This window comes from Triticum dicoccoides, chromosome 3A (assembly GCF_002162155.2).
Source record: "Triticum dicoccoides isolate Atlit2015 ecotype Zavitan chromosome 3A, WEW_v2.0, whole genome shotgun sequence".
NCBI lineage: Eukaryota > Viridiplantae > Streptophyta > Magnoliopsida > Poales > Poaceae > Triticum > Triticum dicoccoides.
The window spans coordinates 644,433,124-644,447,239 of NC_041384.1; the positions used below are offsets into that span (position 1 = coordinate 644,433,124).

Sequence of the window (14,116 nt, forward strand, 5' to 3'; positions counted from 1 at the left end):
CACATTATACACCACATTGCACTTTCCCCTCTCCAACAACTCTTCCTCCAGTAGTAGGAGTAGTTATTAATTGTACGTAATAAACAAGGGTTATGCCCTGCTAAACTAAACCGGAAACGGCCAAGGAATGAGAACAAATTAACGCATGCCGAGCTCAGCAGCAACCACCACCCACGCCGCCTCCCTAATTAAAACCGGCGCCGGTGGCGATGAGCCGATGACCAACCCCCCGCCCGGAATGCTTAGCTCGGTAGGAAAAAACCGTCAACGGAAAATCCCAACCTCCACCGTGGAAAGAGGACGAGCGAGGCGGAGCAGTGGGGGAGACCGGGAGAGACTCTGCGCGTAGAGGAGGCGAGAGGAGAAAGAGAGATCCATCCAAAATACTCCTCCGTCTCCACCTCCACCTCCACCTCCACGTAAAGCTAGCTGTATTCCTCTCCACCGTCGCCACCACCACCACGCACACTCCCCTCCCCTCACTCTCTCTCTACCTTCTCTTTCTCTCTCTCTACCTCTCGAGATCTGCCACGGACGCGGAATTCAGCTTGCTTCTCCCGTGAGGATGCCATCCTTACGGCGGCTCCCGCGCCGGGGGCTGCCGCCGCTGCTCCTCGTACTGCTCCCGATCCTGCTCGCCCCCTCCTCCTCTCGCGCCGGCGTCCTCGCCGCTCCGGCCACCGCGAGGAGGCAGCTGCACCAGCCCTTCCTGCCGGACCCGTCCTCCGCCGCGCCGCCGTCGCAGGCGCCGCCGGGCCCGGCGCCGCCCTTCTTCCCCACGCTGCAGGCGCCGCCGCCGCCGCCGGGCACGCCCACCGCGCCGGAGCAGCCCACGTACCCCGCGCTCGTGCTCCCCAACCCCGGCACCCCCGCCGGGAGCGCCACGGCCGCGCCCTCCGACGGCGCCGGGGGCAACAAGTCGTCCAGGAGCTCCAAGCTCGTCCCGGCCATCCTGCTGCCGCTGCTCACCGTCGCCGTGCTCGGCCTCTCCATCGCCTTCTTCTTCAAGCGCCGCCGCACCAATGCCGGCCGCGGGGTCGGGGGCGGCTGCGTCGGCGGCGGGGAGAGCAAGTTCCTGCACCCGGAGCGGGCCAGCCTCTTCGCGCGCGACGAGTTCGGCGGGAGCGGCAGGGGCGCGCCGGCCACCACGGCCGCGTCCACGGCCCCGTCCGCCGAGTCCCTCTACGTGGGCACCCTGGCCGGCAGGGAGGACGGGAAGAGCAGCGACACCACCTCGTCCGGAGACGAGGTGTCCCGGAGCTCCGGCGGGTCGCCGGAGCTGCGCCCTCTGCCGCCGCTGGTGGGGCGGCAATGCGGGCCGGCCGGGTCGAGGAGCCCTGGCATCGGCGGGTCCTCCCCGTCGTCCGGGGACGAGGAATTCTACTCGCCGCGAGGATCGTCCAAGGCGTCGGGCTCGCAGCGGACGCTCGCCGCGGCGGTCCAGGCCGCCGTGGCCGCGCGCGACCGCTCCCGTACCCCCTCGCCGGGATCGGCTGTCAGCACGCCGTCGTACCCGTCTTCGCCCGGGGCGACCATGTCCCCTGCACCTTCCTCCCCGCCTCTCCTGTCCAGCCCCGGCCAGTCGTGCCGCCGCTCCGCCAAGGCAAGATCCGAGAGCGCGCGCGACGTCTTTGGCATGCCACCGACGCCTCCACCCCCACCTCCTCCGTTCGCGCCGACACTTCCACCGCCGCCGCCTCCCCGCCGGAAACCACCGTCCCCATCGCCACCGTCCTCTCCACTCGTGAGCACGCCGCCAGCTCTCAGATCCGCCACCGACACCATCTCAAAAAACCCATTCACCCAGCCACCAGCCCCACCGACAAGCACGCGCGGGCAACCTCCTCCGCCACCGCCGCCTCCACCGCCGCCGTTGGGCTACTGGGAGAGCCGCGTTCGCAAGCCCGGCATGTCGAAAGAGGCCATGTCGCCGGCGCTGTCTCCGCCGCCCCAAGCCGCCAATTCCAGGAGCGTTCCACCCACCGACGCGTTCCCCGGGCGGCTGCAGGACAATGCGGACCATGGCGACAAGTCCGAGGAGACCACGCCGCGGCCGAAGCTGAAGCCCCTGCACTGGGACAAGGTTCGGGCCAGCTCCGACCGAGCCATGGTGTGGGATCAGCTCAAATCCAGCTCATTCCAGTGAGTGCCCTGCCAAATTTCCATCTTTTCTCAGTCCAAACTTTGTTCTTCATTGGTTTGCTGATCTATTTAGCTGAATTCTTGCAGGGTGAATGAGGAGATGATCGAGACGTTGTTCATCTGCAATCCGGCGAATGCGGCGCCGAAGGAGGCGACAAAGAGGCCGGCGTTGCCGACGCCCAAGGCGGAGAACAAGGTGCTGCTGGATCCAAAGAAGGCACAGAACATCGCCATCTTGCTGCGCGCTCTGAATGTTACCAAGGAGGAGGTCTGCGAAGCCCTCTGCGAAGGTGAACAAAGACTAAATTCCTAAATTTGAAATGCTTCCATCATTTCTTGATGAGCTCTATACCGCATTGTGTCGAGAATTTGAGATGTTTGGATCATCCAGCAGCCTTCACTACTATGCTTACCAATTTGCTATGTGCCTTCTCTACAGGTAACACGCAGAACTTCGGCGCAGATTTACTGGAGACCTTGCTAAAGATGGCTCCTACCAAGGAAGAGGAGATCAAGTTGAGAGAATTCAAAGAAGAGACATCTCCTATTAAGCTTGGCCCTTCCGAAAAGTTCCTTAAGGCGGTTCTTGATGTGCCTTTTGCTTTCAAAAGAGTAGACGCAATGCTTTATATTGCTAACTTTGAATCAGAGGTCAAGTACTTGAAGAACAACTTTGAGATCCTTGAGGTGAGCATCATTATTTTCCTAGCACCTCCACTTTTACTCGCCACCGCTGCTCTGTTTTATTACCTAAATGATCATTCTTCGTTTGACAGGCTGCTTGTGAGGAGCTTCGAAACAGCAGACTATTTCTGAAGCTACTGGAGGCCATTCTCAAGACTGGCAACAGGATGAATGTTGGCACAAATCGGGGCGATGCTCATGCGTTCAAGCTTGACACTCTACTCAAACTGGCTGATGTCAAAGGCACCGATGGCAAGACAACCCTTCTGCATTTCGTCGTGCAGGAGATCATCCGAACAGAGGGCTCCCGTCTCTCTGCCAGCAACCAATCAACGCCAAGAACTCTCGCGAACCCTCTCCGAGACGAGCTTGAGTGCAAAAAGCTCGGCCTCCAAGTGGTGGCTGGCCTCGGCAACGAGCTCAGCAGCGTCAAGAAGGCGGCGGCAATGGACTCCGACGTGCTAAGCAGCTACGTCGCGAAGCTCGCAGGAGGAATAGAGAAGATCACCGAGGTTTTGCGGTTGAATGAAGAGCTGAACACGAGGGACGACGCGTGGAGGTTCCATGACACGATGCAGAAGTTCCTGAAGAAGGCCGACGACGAGATCCTCAGGGTTCAAGCTCAGGAGAGCGTCGCGCTGTCGCTCGTGAAGGAGATCACCGAGTACTTCCATGGCGACTCGGCGAAAGAGGAGGCCCATCCTTTCAGGATCTTCATGGTGGTCAGGGATTTCCTCTCGGTGCTCACTCAGGTGTGCAGGGAGGTCGGCAGGATCAATGACCGCACGATCGCCAGCTCCGTGCGCCATTTCCCGGTGCCCGTCAACCCGATGATGCCGCAGTTGTTCCCGAGGATCCACGCGTTGAGAGCTGGAATCTCCGACGACGAGAGCTCGGTCGCGTCGTCGCCCTGACCACCACTAGTCTGCCAATAGAATTTTTCTTGGATTATCAACGGGGAGACATGCCAGAGAGGGCGGGAACTACAGAAGGACAACTCAACAGGGTGGCAGCCGGGGCCAGAGCACCCCTGGCACCGGAGCTTCAACCAACTAGCAGCGGCATCTATCCAACATGCCATATGGCCATGGCGTCGCCAAGCTCAGGTGAGTTGGAGGTAGCTGAGCACCCCCCTAACACCGTGCTCGACGACGCTCGACACCCGCACGCATGAACACCGATGGCGGCGGGCCTGTTCATCCCTTTTTTCCTGACTTTTTGTACCTGTAGAATATAGAATGTACAAGTTTTTGCAAATATTTATTCCGACATATAAGAAGGGACAAAAGGCTTTAGGTCAGACTTCAGAGGAGGAAAAATAAGCAAGCAGTTCATGTATGTATGTATGTATGCGGTCTCAAATTCTGTACATTAACATGGAAGAGTGGGTAAATCAGATGTCGAATTATTCGCCGCCCCGAGCAATGCTGTAAACAAATTTCAAATGCATGTTGAGTGGTGAAAATGCTGTCAAAAATTTCAAAACCTTGCTGAATCTGTACAGCTGCTTCTGTGTGGTAGCTGCTGAACTGGGATGCAGGTGAGAAAGAGAACAAAACAAGAGCATGAGAGTGAGAGTGAGACTGGTCTGGTGGTGGTGCCAAGAAACAGATAGCAGAGCACTCATCACGGTGTTTTGGCATCACATTTCCTGCCTGCACAAATGGTCCATAGGAGTACTACGACCATACACTAGCTGCTGTACCCACCAGCGCCACTACTAAGATGCAGCCAGAGACTTTTTACCAGAGCATAATCTGACAATACTTTCATCTGCAGTAGAAGAATGTTACTAGTATCCACTGCAGGGCAGAGCAGAAGTGCTGTAAACTTCAGAAGAACTTTATCTGCTGCAGAAAGAACCTGAGCAGTTCATTACGGTGAGTTCATTATGGGCCAAGAGGTGCAAGACACTGCAGCACTGAGCCATGCTTGCTTAGTGGTAGTAGAGCAGTGATAAGCCGGGCATTTCATGGCCATGTGCTGGGCTAAAACTATGGTTTTCCATGGGAGTATGTAGCATGGAGACGGCAAAGACCAGGGCGGGGTGGTGGTTCGGGTGGCCGCTATCGCCGGGTCCCCGTCGGCATGTGGGCGTCGCGCTGGACTGTATGGATGCTGCATTGTGATTGTGAGCATGCCAATGCCATGCACGCACGGCTCGTTTCACTGGCTGGGGCTGCCTTTCCTACCAAACTCCATTCTTGCCGTTTTTCACCACATGGCCCCCCTTTTGTCTCCTACGCTGGACGCCCATGCACCAAATTATTGGCACCCGATTGCCTGTAGAATGAATGATGGCTTTGCCTTGGCCTTGGCCTAGAGGCACACGCATGGGCTTGGGCTGACTGGTTTGGCTTGGCTGAACAAGTTGGTGGCATAGGTCAAGAGGAGGCCATGATTGACACACATTTAAGAAGCACGGGCCAGCCAGGGCGAGGGGGAGGAGGAAGAGGGTGAAGATGAGACTGCTGGAGATCGATCTGGCCGGGGTAGTGGCTGGAGTTGGAAGGTAGGGGAGGACCCAGCCATGGCACGCTTCTGGCCTGGGGCAGCAAGATTCTGTCTAAAGACCAAGTAAAAGGGCACGTAGGCGCTCGCATGATTTGGGAGGAGTGACCAACAGCAGCACAGTGTGGCAACTGCATGCAGTGGCCGGCACTTGAACCGCTGCCCCCAAATCTCGCAATGCCGCCGCCCGCCGGTGTTCTTCCATGTAGCACAATGCACATGCGGATGACTCGTGCTGCTCTGTCAGTGATGCATCCTAGTACGAATGCGCTGTAGGCTGTTGGCCAGAGCTCTTTCTTTCCAGGCACTTTGGGCGCTTTCGTTTGATCTGGACTCTTTTAGTTAGTTACTGCCCAGTGAACGCAATGATGCACTACACAGCACATGCATGCAGAGTCTACTCCACAAGTGAGGTAAGTTTTACCGGCTTTGTAGCTAGATATGAGGATGCTTGAACGCAAAATTGAAGCTCTTTTGTCTGGTGACCAATCCCATGTTGCTATTTTAGTTCAGGCACGCAGAGGCATTATTATATCCTTCATGCTGAACCTGTTGCAGGAGTGATGCAATACTTGGCTCCCATACCTGCTTTGCTTTCAGACAAGCACTAGAAAGCAATGCATTGCTGATCACTTGAAGGAGTGATATACAGCAATAATGTGTATACTCTTCGTCGTCTCCGTCCCCGGCAAACCTCCTCTTCTCCCTCGGTTGCCACCACCTTCGGCTCGCCGGGGATAGGTGAAAGACAAGGAAAAGAAGGGGTCGCGCAAAGGCAAATGAAAGAATATGATGAAGAAGAAGAGAGCAGTATCTAGCAATCATGAGGACCAGCATCACAATCACAGGGATGATGCTGTGATGAGCCCCTCCCAACGGCCTCATTCTCACCCCAAAGCCGTGAGGGAATCAATGCAATGCAGCCAACGGCATTGCATTGCGCCCCGGAGAGCGATCATCGCGGCCACGACAGGGTACCATCATTGCATTGGATGCAAAACATCATACCACAAGAAAGAAAAGGCCGGCCGGCCCCAGAACAGGGAAGAAAGCGGCCCAATAGCTTCCGTCCCATCCATGCTTTAACCACCTCTTTATTTTACTGTATGTGGCATGTCACTTTGCCCTTCACCAATCAACCAAAGTCCAAAGTGGTTTTGGGTGGGTCTAACCTGTCAGAAGCGAGGTCCTCCTCTAGTGAAGAACTCCAGCAAAACAGAACAAACTTTCTGGTGGCTGGCAATTGCTTCCTAGGAGGGCCTATGAAGGCCAGACATTACAGGACTAATACAGCAGCAGCAGCAGCAGCTGAGTAGCAAACATACATAGGCAGCGTTGTCTTACAGGGTTGGCTGACACGAACTCATATAATTTATTAGCAGGGAACTCTGGTTCCTTAAACGTCCATTTGAACAATCAATGGACTAATCGCGGCCCGTATAGAAGTGTATCTGAGATGGGCTACGATTATTATTTTGAGTAGTAGATGGCAGTCACAGTACGGTACAACAACAACAGGGGAAACAACTATTGTATAATGGTTCATTTACTTGCTGTGAGATGGCTCAGCTCGCGCCGTCTTGGTCTTCGACGGGTGTGAGAGCCACATACAGGGCTGATGCTTCGGAATGTCCCCAATGCTCGTCCTTGCACCAGACCTCTCTTGGTGTATACTGTATGTAGCCCACTCAAAGTAGCCCGGGAATGGCCATCCAGACTATCCACGGACGTCAGTGCCACCCCTGCAGCAAAATGTGTGTTGCATCAGTTGGAACTGAAACAAACTTCCCCATTGGTAATTGGTTACTGGGGTCTATGAATCACAACTCATGGAATTACTACACCAACATCAACAAGAATGTAGCAACAGAGATAGCATGGGTTCAGATCAGATTGTGCGAGTTATCAGCAGCGCGACGCTAACTGACATGAACCCGTAACATACTGGTAGGGATGCTGACTCATTAAGCATTCGTTTGAACAAATGCTGGACCAGTTATGTACGGTGTCAGGTTTGTGGATAGATATAACTGCTACGAAGATATTGCAAATACTGGATAGATAGATATAGCATTGATAGAAACAGCTCCACTACGATTTAAGCACCTTGGTGAATGCGGGTTTAGTTTGTGTCAGGTTTGCTGTCAGCGGCCTCGCCGTTCAAGAAGCGCGAGAACCACATGGCTGATGCTTTAGGGCGCCGGGAGAGCCCGTTCTTGTAATCAACATAGACAATCCCAAACCTCTTGGTGAATCCCATCGCCCACTCAAAGTTATCCACGAATGACCATGCAAAGTATCCACGAACATCGGCACCATCCCTGTAATGCCAACAGTTAACAAAATTAGTGGCATCACTTGCTTTGGTTGTTTTATTACACGGTGCTAGTTATGCGGCAAGCAAAAACAAACTCACTTTATTGCTTGTGCGACTGCACCAACATATCCTTTGAAGAAATTGACCCTCTTTGTGTCATTTAAGAACTGATCAACTGGTGCTGATGGATCGTCTTCGTCATCCATGCCTACAGAAAATAAACTACATGAGAGCATCATCCATATACAAGGTTGGTTACTTAACAATTTAGTTAGCAAATATTACATCACACAAACAAAACTATGCTAGCTGGATACCAAGTAATGGAATAGCAAATTCTTATTTTTCACATTAAAAAGTCACTGTATTGCATTTACATGTGTACCTGTCGGTTCTTTAAACTTCAATGTCGTATTCTATTTAATTTGTAGTGTGTTTATCTTGCCAATCTATTTTGTCAATATTCTGTGGCAGTACAAACTCAGGAATTTGAAATTCTGTACAAAAATATATATCCAAGAGAAGATAAAGAAGAGCTCCCTATGCATATTCCATAATTAGACTAGCACGCACAGGTGGAATAAATAGCTTGCTGCGGGGTTGTTTGGTCAAAACAAAAGATCTCTGCAACTAAGGCAGTACAACAACCTCCAAGTTGCATAGTATAACGATTCTAGAAAAAAAAACTGGAAATAAAGCAAACTTAATCCATATAATCTACATTATGTGAAGTAATTGTTATTTGATTTAATCACTCAACCAACATATGCAGGAAATGTCACAACTTCAAATAGTGTAACCAGATATGCCATGTGTGTATTAGAAACTTCAAATATAAAATATGCACCAGAAAAAATGTTAGAAGCATGGAAGCCTTACCATTCTCTGTTATATATATTATTGGATTTTCATATTTTTTTACTATATAATTGATTGTTTTCCGAATACCCCAAGGAACTATTAAAAGCCACTCAGACGCAGCCTGCACAAATATTGAGACGAAATGTTAGGTGAGATCGTTGGAGCTACATGAATGGACAGCGGTCGAGTCTTTACTCTTTCACCAATTGCTTCACCGCTACTCCATTTTTCTGCCAAAGGGAAATAAAGTGTCAGCATTACGATATTAATCTGGGGATAGGATAGCTTGCAAGGGACAAGTTTACATATATATAGTGGGCGCAGAATATTCAGACCGAACTTCAGCAAGAAAAGTAGTTCTGTATTGCATGTGTATATTGATTTACAATTCTCCAAGAGTAAGGAAGAGGTAAATAGACTCTATGGGCAGTGGAGAAGGGCTGTTTTTCCTAATCAGCAAGGTGAAATACTTCTGCCATGTCTGCTGTCTACATACTGCAGTTTTTATAGATAACCCTGCATCTTTCAGCTGATGCTGTGCTTGTTTTTCCAAACAAAAAAGACAAGTCTTTGATAGATGAATCATGGTACCTGATCTCTCTATTTGTTCAACCTGATAAAAATGGATCTCTTGTGGTTGTGGGTTAGGCCGATTGCCAATGATTCTTGTTGTATAGTGATTTAATCCAATAAAATCAATTTTGTTCCTCATCAATTCACGGTCTTTCTCCGAGAATTTTGGAAGATATTCACCCACTCTCTGGCGCATGCTTTCTGGGTAATCACCAAAGTATATTGGGTCCAGGAACCTTCAAGAAAAGCAATTATAATCAGGATACATGCATAAAATCATATAGCTTGATGAATCTGAAGATGCGTCAGCATTATATTAAAATACAGGAAGTTACCCTGAGCGGAAACAAAAACATATAGGTTCTATGGAAAATGGTAACAAATTTACGAGACTTTTAAGTATTCCCTGAATAGGTGAGCATAATTTTTACCATCCAAGTTGAAAGTCAATGCGCCGTGCTGCAGCAGCCTGGTCTTCCATTTTGTCCGACATTGGCTCCGCCCATTCACAATCAATAACAAACCCTACTTGACCACCTTGCTTAGCCTATAATATGTAAAATATCAGCAAAACAATGGTACTACGAACAAACTGATAATGATGATACTTCAATGGAAACTTAACAGGCCTTGAATTTTCTTCTGTAGACATCAACAGCAGCAGCATGAGCTAAGATCTGGTGATGGCCAGCCAAGAAAGGTTCAGCAGCTACACCTTTACATAATCCAGGAGCAAATATTCCAACCGCATAAGCATTAATGCATGTTTGAATAGGTTCATTGATTGTTATCCAATGCTTAACTCTATCTCCAAAATTTGCAAAGCAAGCTTCTGCATATAATGCGAAGTACTCCCTGAAATTTTTTGACAACCAATACGATCAGATATAGAAACACCAAGTTAAACGAGAACACTTTGACAGGGGTCTTTCCCCCCTTCCCGGAAAAAAAAGATAGAACACTTTGAAATAAAGCAATGTTCTTAGGTAATCATGCCATGTAGTATTTTGTGTTGGCATTTAACTATATTTACAAATTCAGAGTTTAAAGATAAGATGCCTGCATTGACTTACACAATCTTGTCCGAAAGCCAACCCCCCATAGTCTTCTGAAGATTATGCGGAAGATCCCAGTGATACAGAGTTGCATAAGGCTGAATACCTGAAGTCAGGGCAGATGGGTGGTGAATAACTGGATGAATAGTAACTTTGACATTAGGTATATCATGTGGCACCTTTCTCAATCATGAAATCTATAAGGTTGTTATAGAAAGCAACTCCTTGCTCATTGATCGCTGTCCCTAAGCCATCTGCAGAAACAGTAAACTTATAAACTCGGATGAGGTATGGAAGATAAATGATAATAATAAACAAGATGCACATATCGAGGGGGAAGCTGGAATTGTGGCGACACAATTTGGAGATGTATTAATATGTGAAGCATGATCCACCAATTGAAATGTACCAGGAAATATCCGTGACCAAGATATGGAAAATCTATAAGCACCAAAACCCAACTTGGCCATGAGCTCAATGTCTTCCTGTACCCAAAGAGTTCAAACAAGTAATTAGGGATCTAGGAAAAAAGGTAATACTGTACACACATATGCATCAAGGAGACAATCCATCTCAAGCAAGACAAAGAAACACTTTATTTTACAAGAATATAATAGTAATGCGATAGTTATGTCAATAATAACACCTTGTATCGATGGTAATGATCAACTGCAACTTCTCCAGAGGATCCGTCTAGGACACGTTCTGAAAAAAGCATTTCAATGTCAACTATCAGTTAAATTGATATATTTCAACAAATTAAAATAGGATCCAGATGAGACAAACCTTTGTTATCTGTAAATACATCCCATATGCTATCACCTTTGCCACCTTCATTTCTTGCCCCCTCAATCTGGATAGAAGGGAAAAGCCAAGGACATTACTTCACGGCTAGATGCATCTAGTTTTAGACAAAAGGAAGGAGGATAGATTCATAGATTACAAAAAACCTCATTTTTGTTTCTTTTATTACTTGGAATCAAGGAGATAAAACTGGTGAAACCTACAATTTGTCACCCAAGGACCCACACAAAATTCTAACAGTATGATGGTTCTCTCTTTCCTCCTCAAGGTGGGGGACACTCGTTTCCCAGCTTTCCTGTATAGTTCTTCTCTGTTCTCGTTTATGCTTTTGATTTGCTCTCTTTTTGTGTGTGTGTGTGTGTGTGTGTTTCTCAAAATTTGCTCGGTTTAGTTATATTTTGCTTCGTCTTTTGGCTGGCTCTACTCTTAACACATTTTTTGTCATTTCTTCTAATACGAAACAATGTGTGTTTCGACACGTGTCCGAGAGAAAACAAAAGCGGAGAACGTTTACGACAACATACGGATGGAAAATCCCCTATTCACTTCTCTACTTTGTCGGTTCAACTACGGCTTCTCTGCCAGTAGAGGAAAAGATCATTTCCTGTCAACCTTCCCTTCCCGTGTATATTTCTTCCTCTCCATCTCCCATTAAACAAATACCGCCTCCGTTCGCAAATAGTGCTCTACTTCTGACTTCCATGTCCATTATTCACAACAACTTGCCGATTCTCCATTCCTAAGATAAATTTCCCTGATAGATATTAAGTCTGTCCATATACATATGTTTGTAGTCAAAGAATTACAATTTGTTGATTAGTTTCCACTTTGCCGCTTCCCTTTTTTTTGGTCGAGATAAATTTACTGGAGGAGAGGGCGCTTGGTTCAACCGCATAAAAATCAGATATAGGAACCGCATGAATTTGCTTCTTCTATTCTTGGTGAAAGCAGAGGGGTCGTTGCTCGGTCACTGTCCTACTTCACTTTTTCAAAGATAAGTCGGCAACAGCATGAAGGCAGCGCAACCAAGCGAAAGTACACAGGCGTCGTTCGCGTGGGCTACCGGGCGAGCGCGACGCGCTGTCACACCACACGGCGGCGTGGGGGCGGAGCAGGGATCAGCAATCGGCAGCCAAGATGCGGCCGGTGACCCACCGGCCACCGCCACCACTCACCAAACTAAGAGTAGTACCGTAGTAACTGCTAGCACTGGTAGTACGAAGTGACAGTCTGAACGGACCTGGTAGGCGGAGGTGGCGACGCCGAAGACGAAGCCCTCGGGGAAGTCGGCGCGGGTGACCTCGCCCGCCGTGCTCCCCATTCCCGGCGGGAGCGAGGGCGAGAGCGGCCGCGGAGGAGCAGCGGGCGTGGCGCTAAGCGTGACTTGATCCCGATCCGGCGCGGCGCGTGGGTGGGCGAAGGTTTGGGAGGCGCTGCGAGCAAGACTGAGGGGGTCCGGTCGGGTCGGGTCGCGTCGCGTAGATATAGGGGAGGGAGGGAGGGTGCGGCCGGGCCCGGCTAGTCCGCGGGAGAGCGGCCGCACACTGCAGTCGCTCTCTCTCTCTCTGCCTGCCGGTTTGGATCTGGGTTTCCAACTCACTCAAACCCACCAAACCACCCTCATGTGTCGAGTCAATCTTTTTTTTTTGAAAAGATCAGATCTATTATAAAAATTCACAGGAAGTATAAAACACGTCAAACATAATAAAAAAATACATCGAGGTCCATGGACCACCGAACGACCATTGCCACCGCCAACGCGCCGCTGTCGCCGCTCCCATATCTCCATTACGTACGCACGACGAAAAACGCTAACCTCGCCGCCCCGAGGAGGTGGCAGGAATCTACACCGGAGCTCCATCTAATCCTTCCCAACGGATGAACTTAAGGAGAATCGAAGCCCGACAGACTGACTCGAAGAAGAAGCGCCGCTATCCGTCCAAACGCCGTCTCTGCGAGGACTAAAATCCTACCTATCTACTAGCCGGATCTGAGACACCAGAAATCCCCTCCCCGCCACCAGTCGCCGGAGCAGCAGGCGAAGGGGAGGCGAATTCACGGGCTCGCCGGTGAAGACCGAGCGGAGGAAGGCTTTCCCTAGCCGCTTTGCGAGAGCGGAAAGAAAAACTCGCACCTTCTCCTAGTCGAGCGCTTGATCTTCTTCGTCTTCTTTTTCTTCTTTGTGGGGTCGTTACATAAATAAATCTCCTTTGGGATTTGACACAAATATTATCTTACTCCCGTGACTAGAAAACCTAAACGGTGCACATGTCTAGCTATTAACCACAAAGTCAGTAGAGTCTGATAGGGTGTATAGCTGTAGAGGCAACAACAGGGCAATGTAATAGACATGAGAGAGATGAAGCCGCTGACACTAATTTTGTGGTGTTGGACTTTTTTTCTATTAGACCACCTGCACCAATGAAATACTAGAAAGAATCGGCTGCAAAAACTATTGCCAAATCTATCATGGCGCTAAGCCGGGCAAGCCACACAAGTGTCACCGTAGCATGTGGCGACAAGTCGTGGACAACAGGAATCCGCACGCGGGAAACAAGAACATGGTATACACGACACTTGCCGCCACGGGTTGTGGCGGCATGTGTCACTTCTGTGTGCGACACGATAGCTTTTTGTCGGATGGTGGGTGGCATAGTGTTTTTCTGTCGTTTTGTGCTGACGACAACTGATTCCTTTAAAGCAAAGCCATTTTTGTGTTTTTCATTCGACATGCTTTGATTATTAGCCCTCAAGTATGCTTCTTATGATGTTTTGGGCATTGGTGGGTTGTTTTGGAGACTCATTTGGAGCTTTTCGAGTATGATTTCTCACGATAAGTAAACTATAAGAAGTTGAAGATCATAGTGCGAGCTATGTAACACATGCAACATTTTACATGCATGTTGTAACATAGTTTGGTTATTGAGCTCGTAATTAGCTATGCGATGTCATATTACTTCGTTTTAGAATTGTTACCCAACAAGATATGTAGCATTTGTAGTTAAAAATTAAGATATGATGTAGTTTAAGAAGTTGTAGATCAATATTAGCTCTGCCATGTCGTGTTTTTCTTCTTCATATGAACAATGTTGTTATTGATTCCATTGGCACACATGAAAAACTTCACGCCAATCAGAAAAGTCAGTCTCCTCCTTCACCCTGAGTGGAT

The 14,116-nt window shown here is 49.3% G+C and overlaps 2 protein-coding genes across 2 annotated transcripts; one reads left to right on the top strand and one right to left on the bottom strand.

The window, feature by feature from the left end:
• Positions 1-237: 237 nt before the first annotated feature.
• LOC119269864 (formin-like protein 1) lies at positions 238-4,244 on the top strand. Its single transcript, XM_037551789.1, has 4 exons — positions 238-2,142; positions 2,230-2,432; positions 2,582-2,829; positions 2,919-4,244. Exons 1-4 carry the CDS (start codon positions 566-568, stop codon positions 3,738-3,740), a joined length of 2,850 nt encoding a protein of 949 aa, XP_037407686.1. The 5' UTR covers positions 238-565; the 3' UTR covers positions 3,741-4,244.
• A 2,402-nt stretch (positions 4,245-6,646) lies between these two features.
• LOC119269865 (beta-glucosidase 4-like) lies at positions 6,647-12,405 on the bottom strand. The gene is made up of 14 exons (XM_037551790.1): positions 12,188-12,405; positions 10,930-10,996; positions 10,790-10,848; positions 10,553-10,628; positions 10,323-10,397; positions 10,162-10,249; positions 9,718-9,943; positions 9,520-9,635; positions 9,107-9,324; positions 8,711-8,745; positions 8,534-8,636; positions 7,754-7,862; positions 7,444-7,658; positions 6,647-7,079 (listed from the first exon to the last, which is right to left on the bottom strand). The coding sequence occupies exons 1-13, from the start codon at positions 12,266-12,268 to the stop codon at positions 7,460-7,462; spliced, it is 1,452 nt and encodes a 483-aa protein (XP_037407687.1). The 5' UTR covers positions 12,269-12,405; the 3' UTR covers positions 6,647-7,079; positions 7,444-7,459.
• Positions 12,406-14,116: the final 1,711 nt, after the last annotated feature.

What these genes read in the sequence shown, in the direction of transcription:
- LOC119269864 (XM_037551789.1), top strand. Translation starts at nt 566, where the DNA reads ATGCCATCCTTACGGCGGCTCCCGCGCCGGGGGCTGCCGCCGCTGCTC. An exon ending in CTCAAATCCAGCTCATTCCA is followed by an intron (nt 2,143 to 2,229) that starts GTGAGTGCCCTG and finishes GAATTCTTGCAG; the next exon opens with GGTGAATGAGGAGATGATCG. An exon ending in CTGCGAAGCCCTCTGCGAAG is followed by an intron (nt 2,433 to 2,581) that starts GTGAACAAAGAC and finishes CCTTCTCTACAG; the next exon opens with GTAACACGCAGAACTTCGGC.
- LOC119269865 (XM_037551790.1), bottom strand. Translation starts at nt 12,268, where the DNA reads ATGGGGAGCACGGCGGGCGAGGTCACCCGCGCCGACTTCCCCGAGGGC. An exon ending in TGGCTTTCGGACAAGATTGT is followed by an intron (nt 9,944 to 10,161) that starts GTAAGTCAATGC and finishes AAAAAATTTCAG; the next exon opens with GGAGTACTTCGCATTATATG. An exon ending in AATATATATAACAGAGAATG is followed by an intron (nt 7,863 to 8,533) that starts GTAAGGCTTCCA and finishes TATTTTCTGTAG; the next exon opens with GCATGGATGACGAAGACGAT.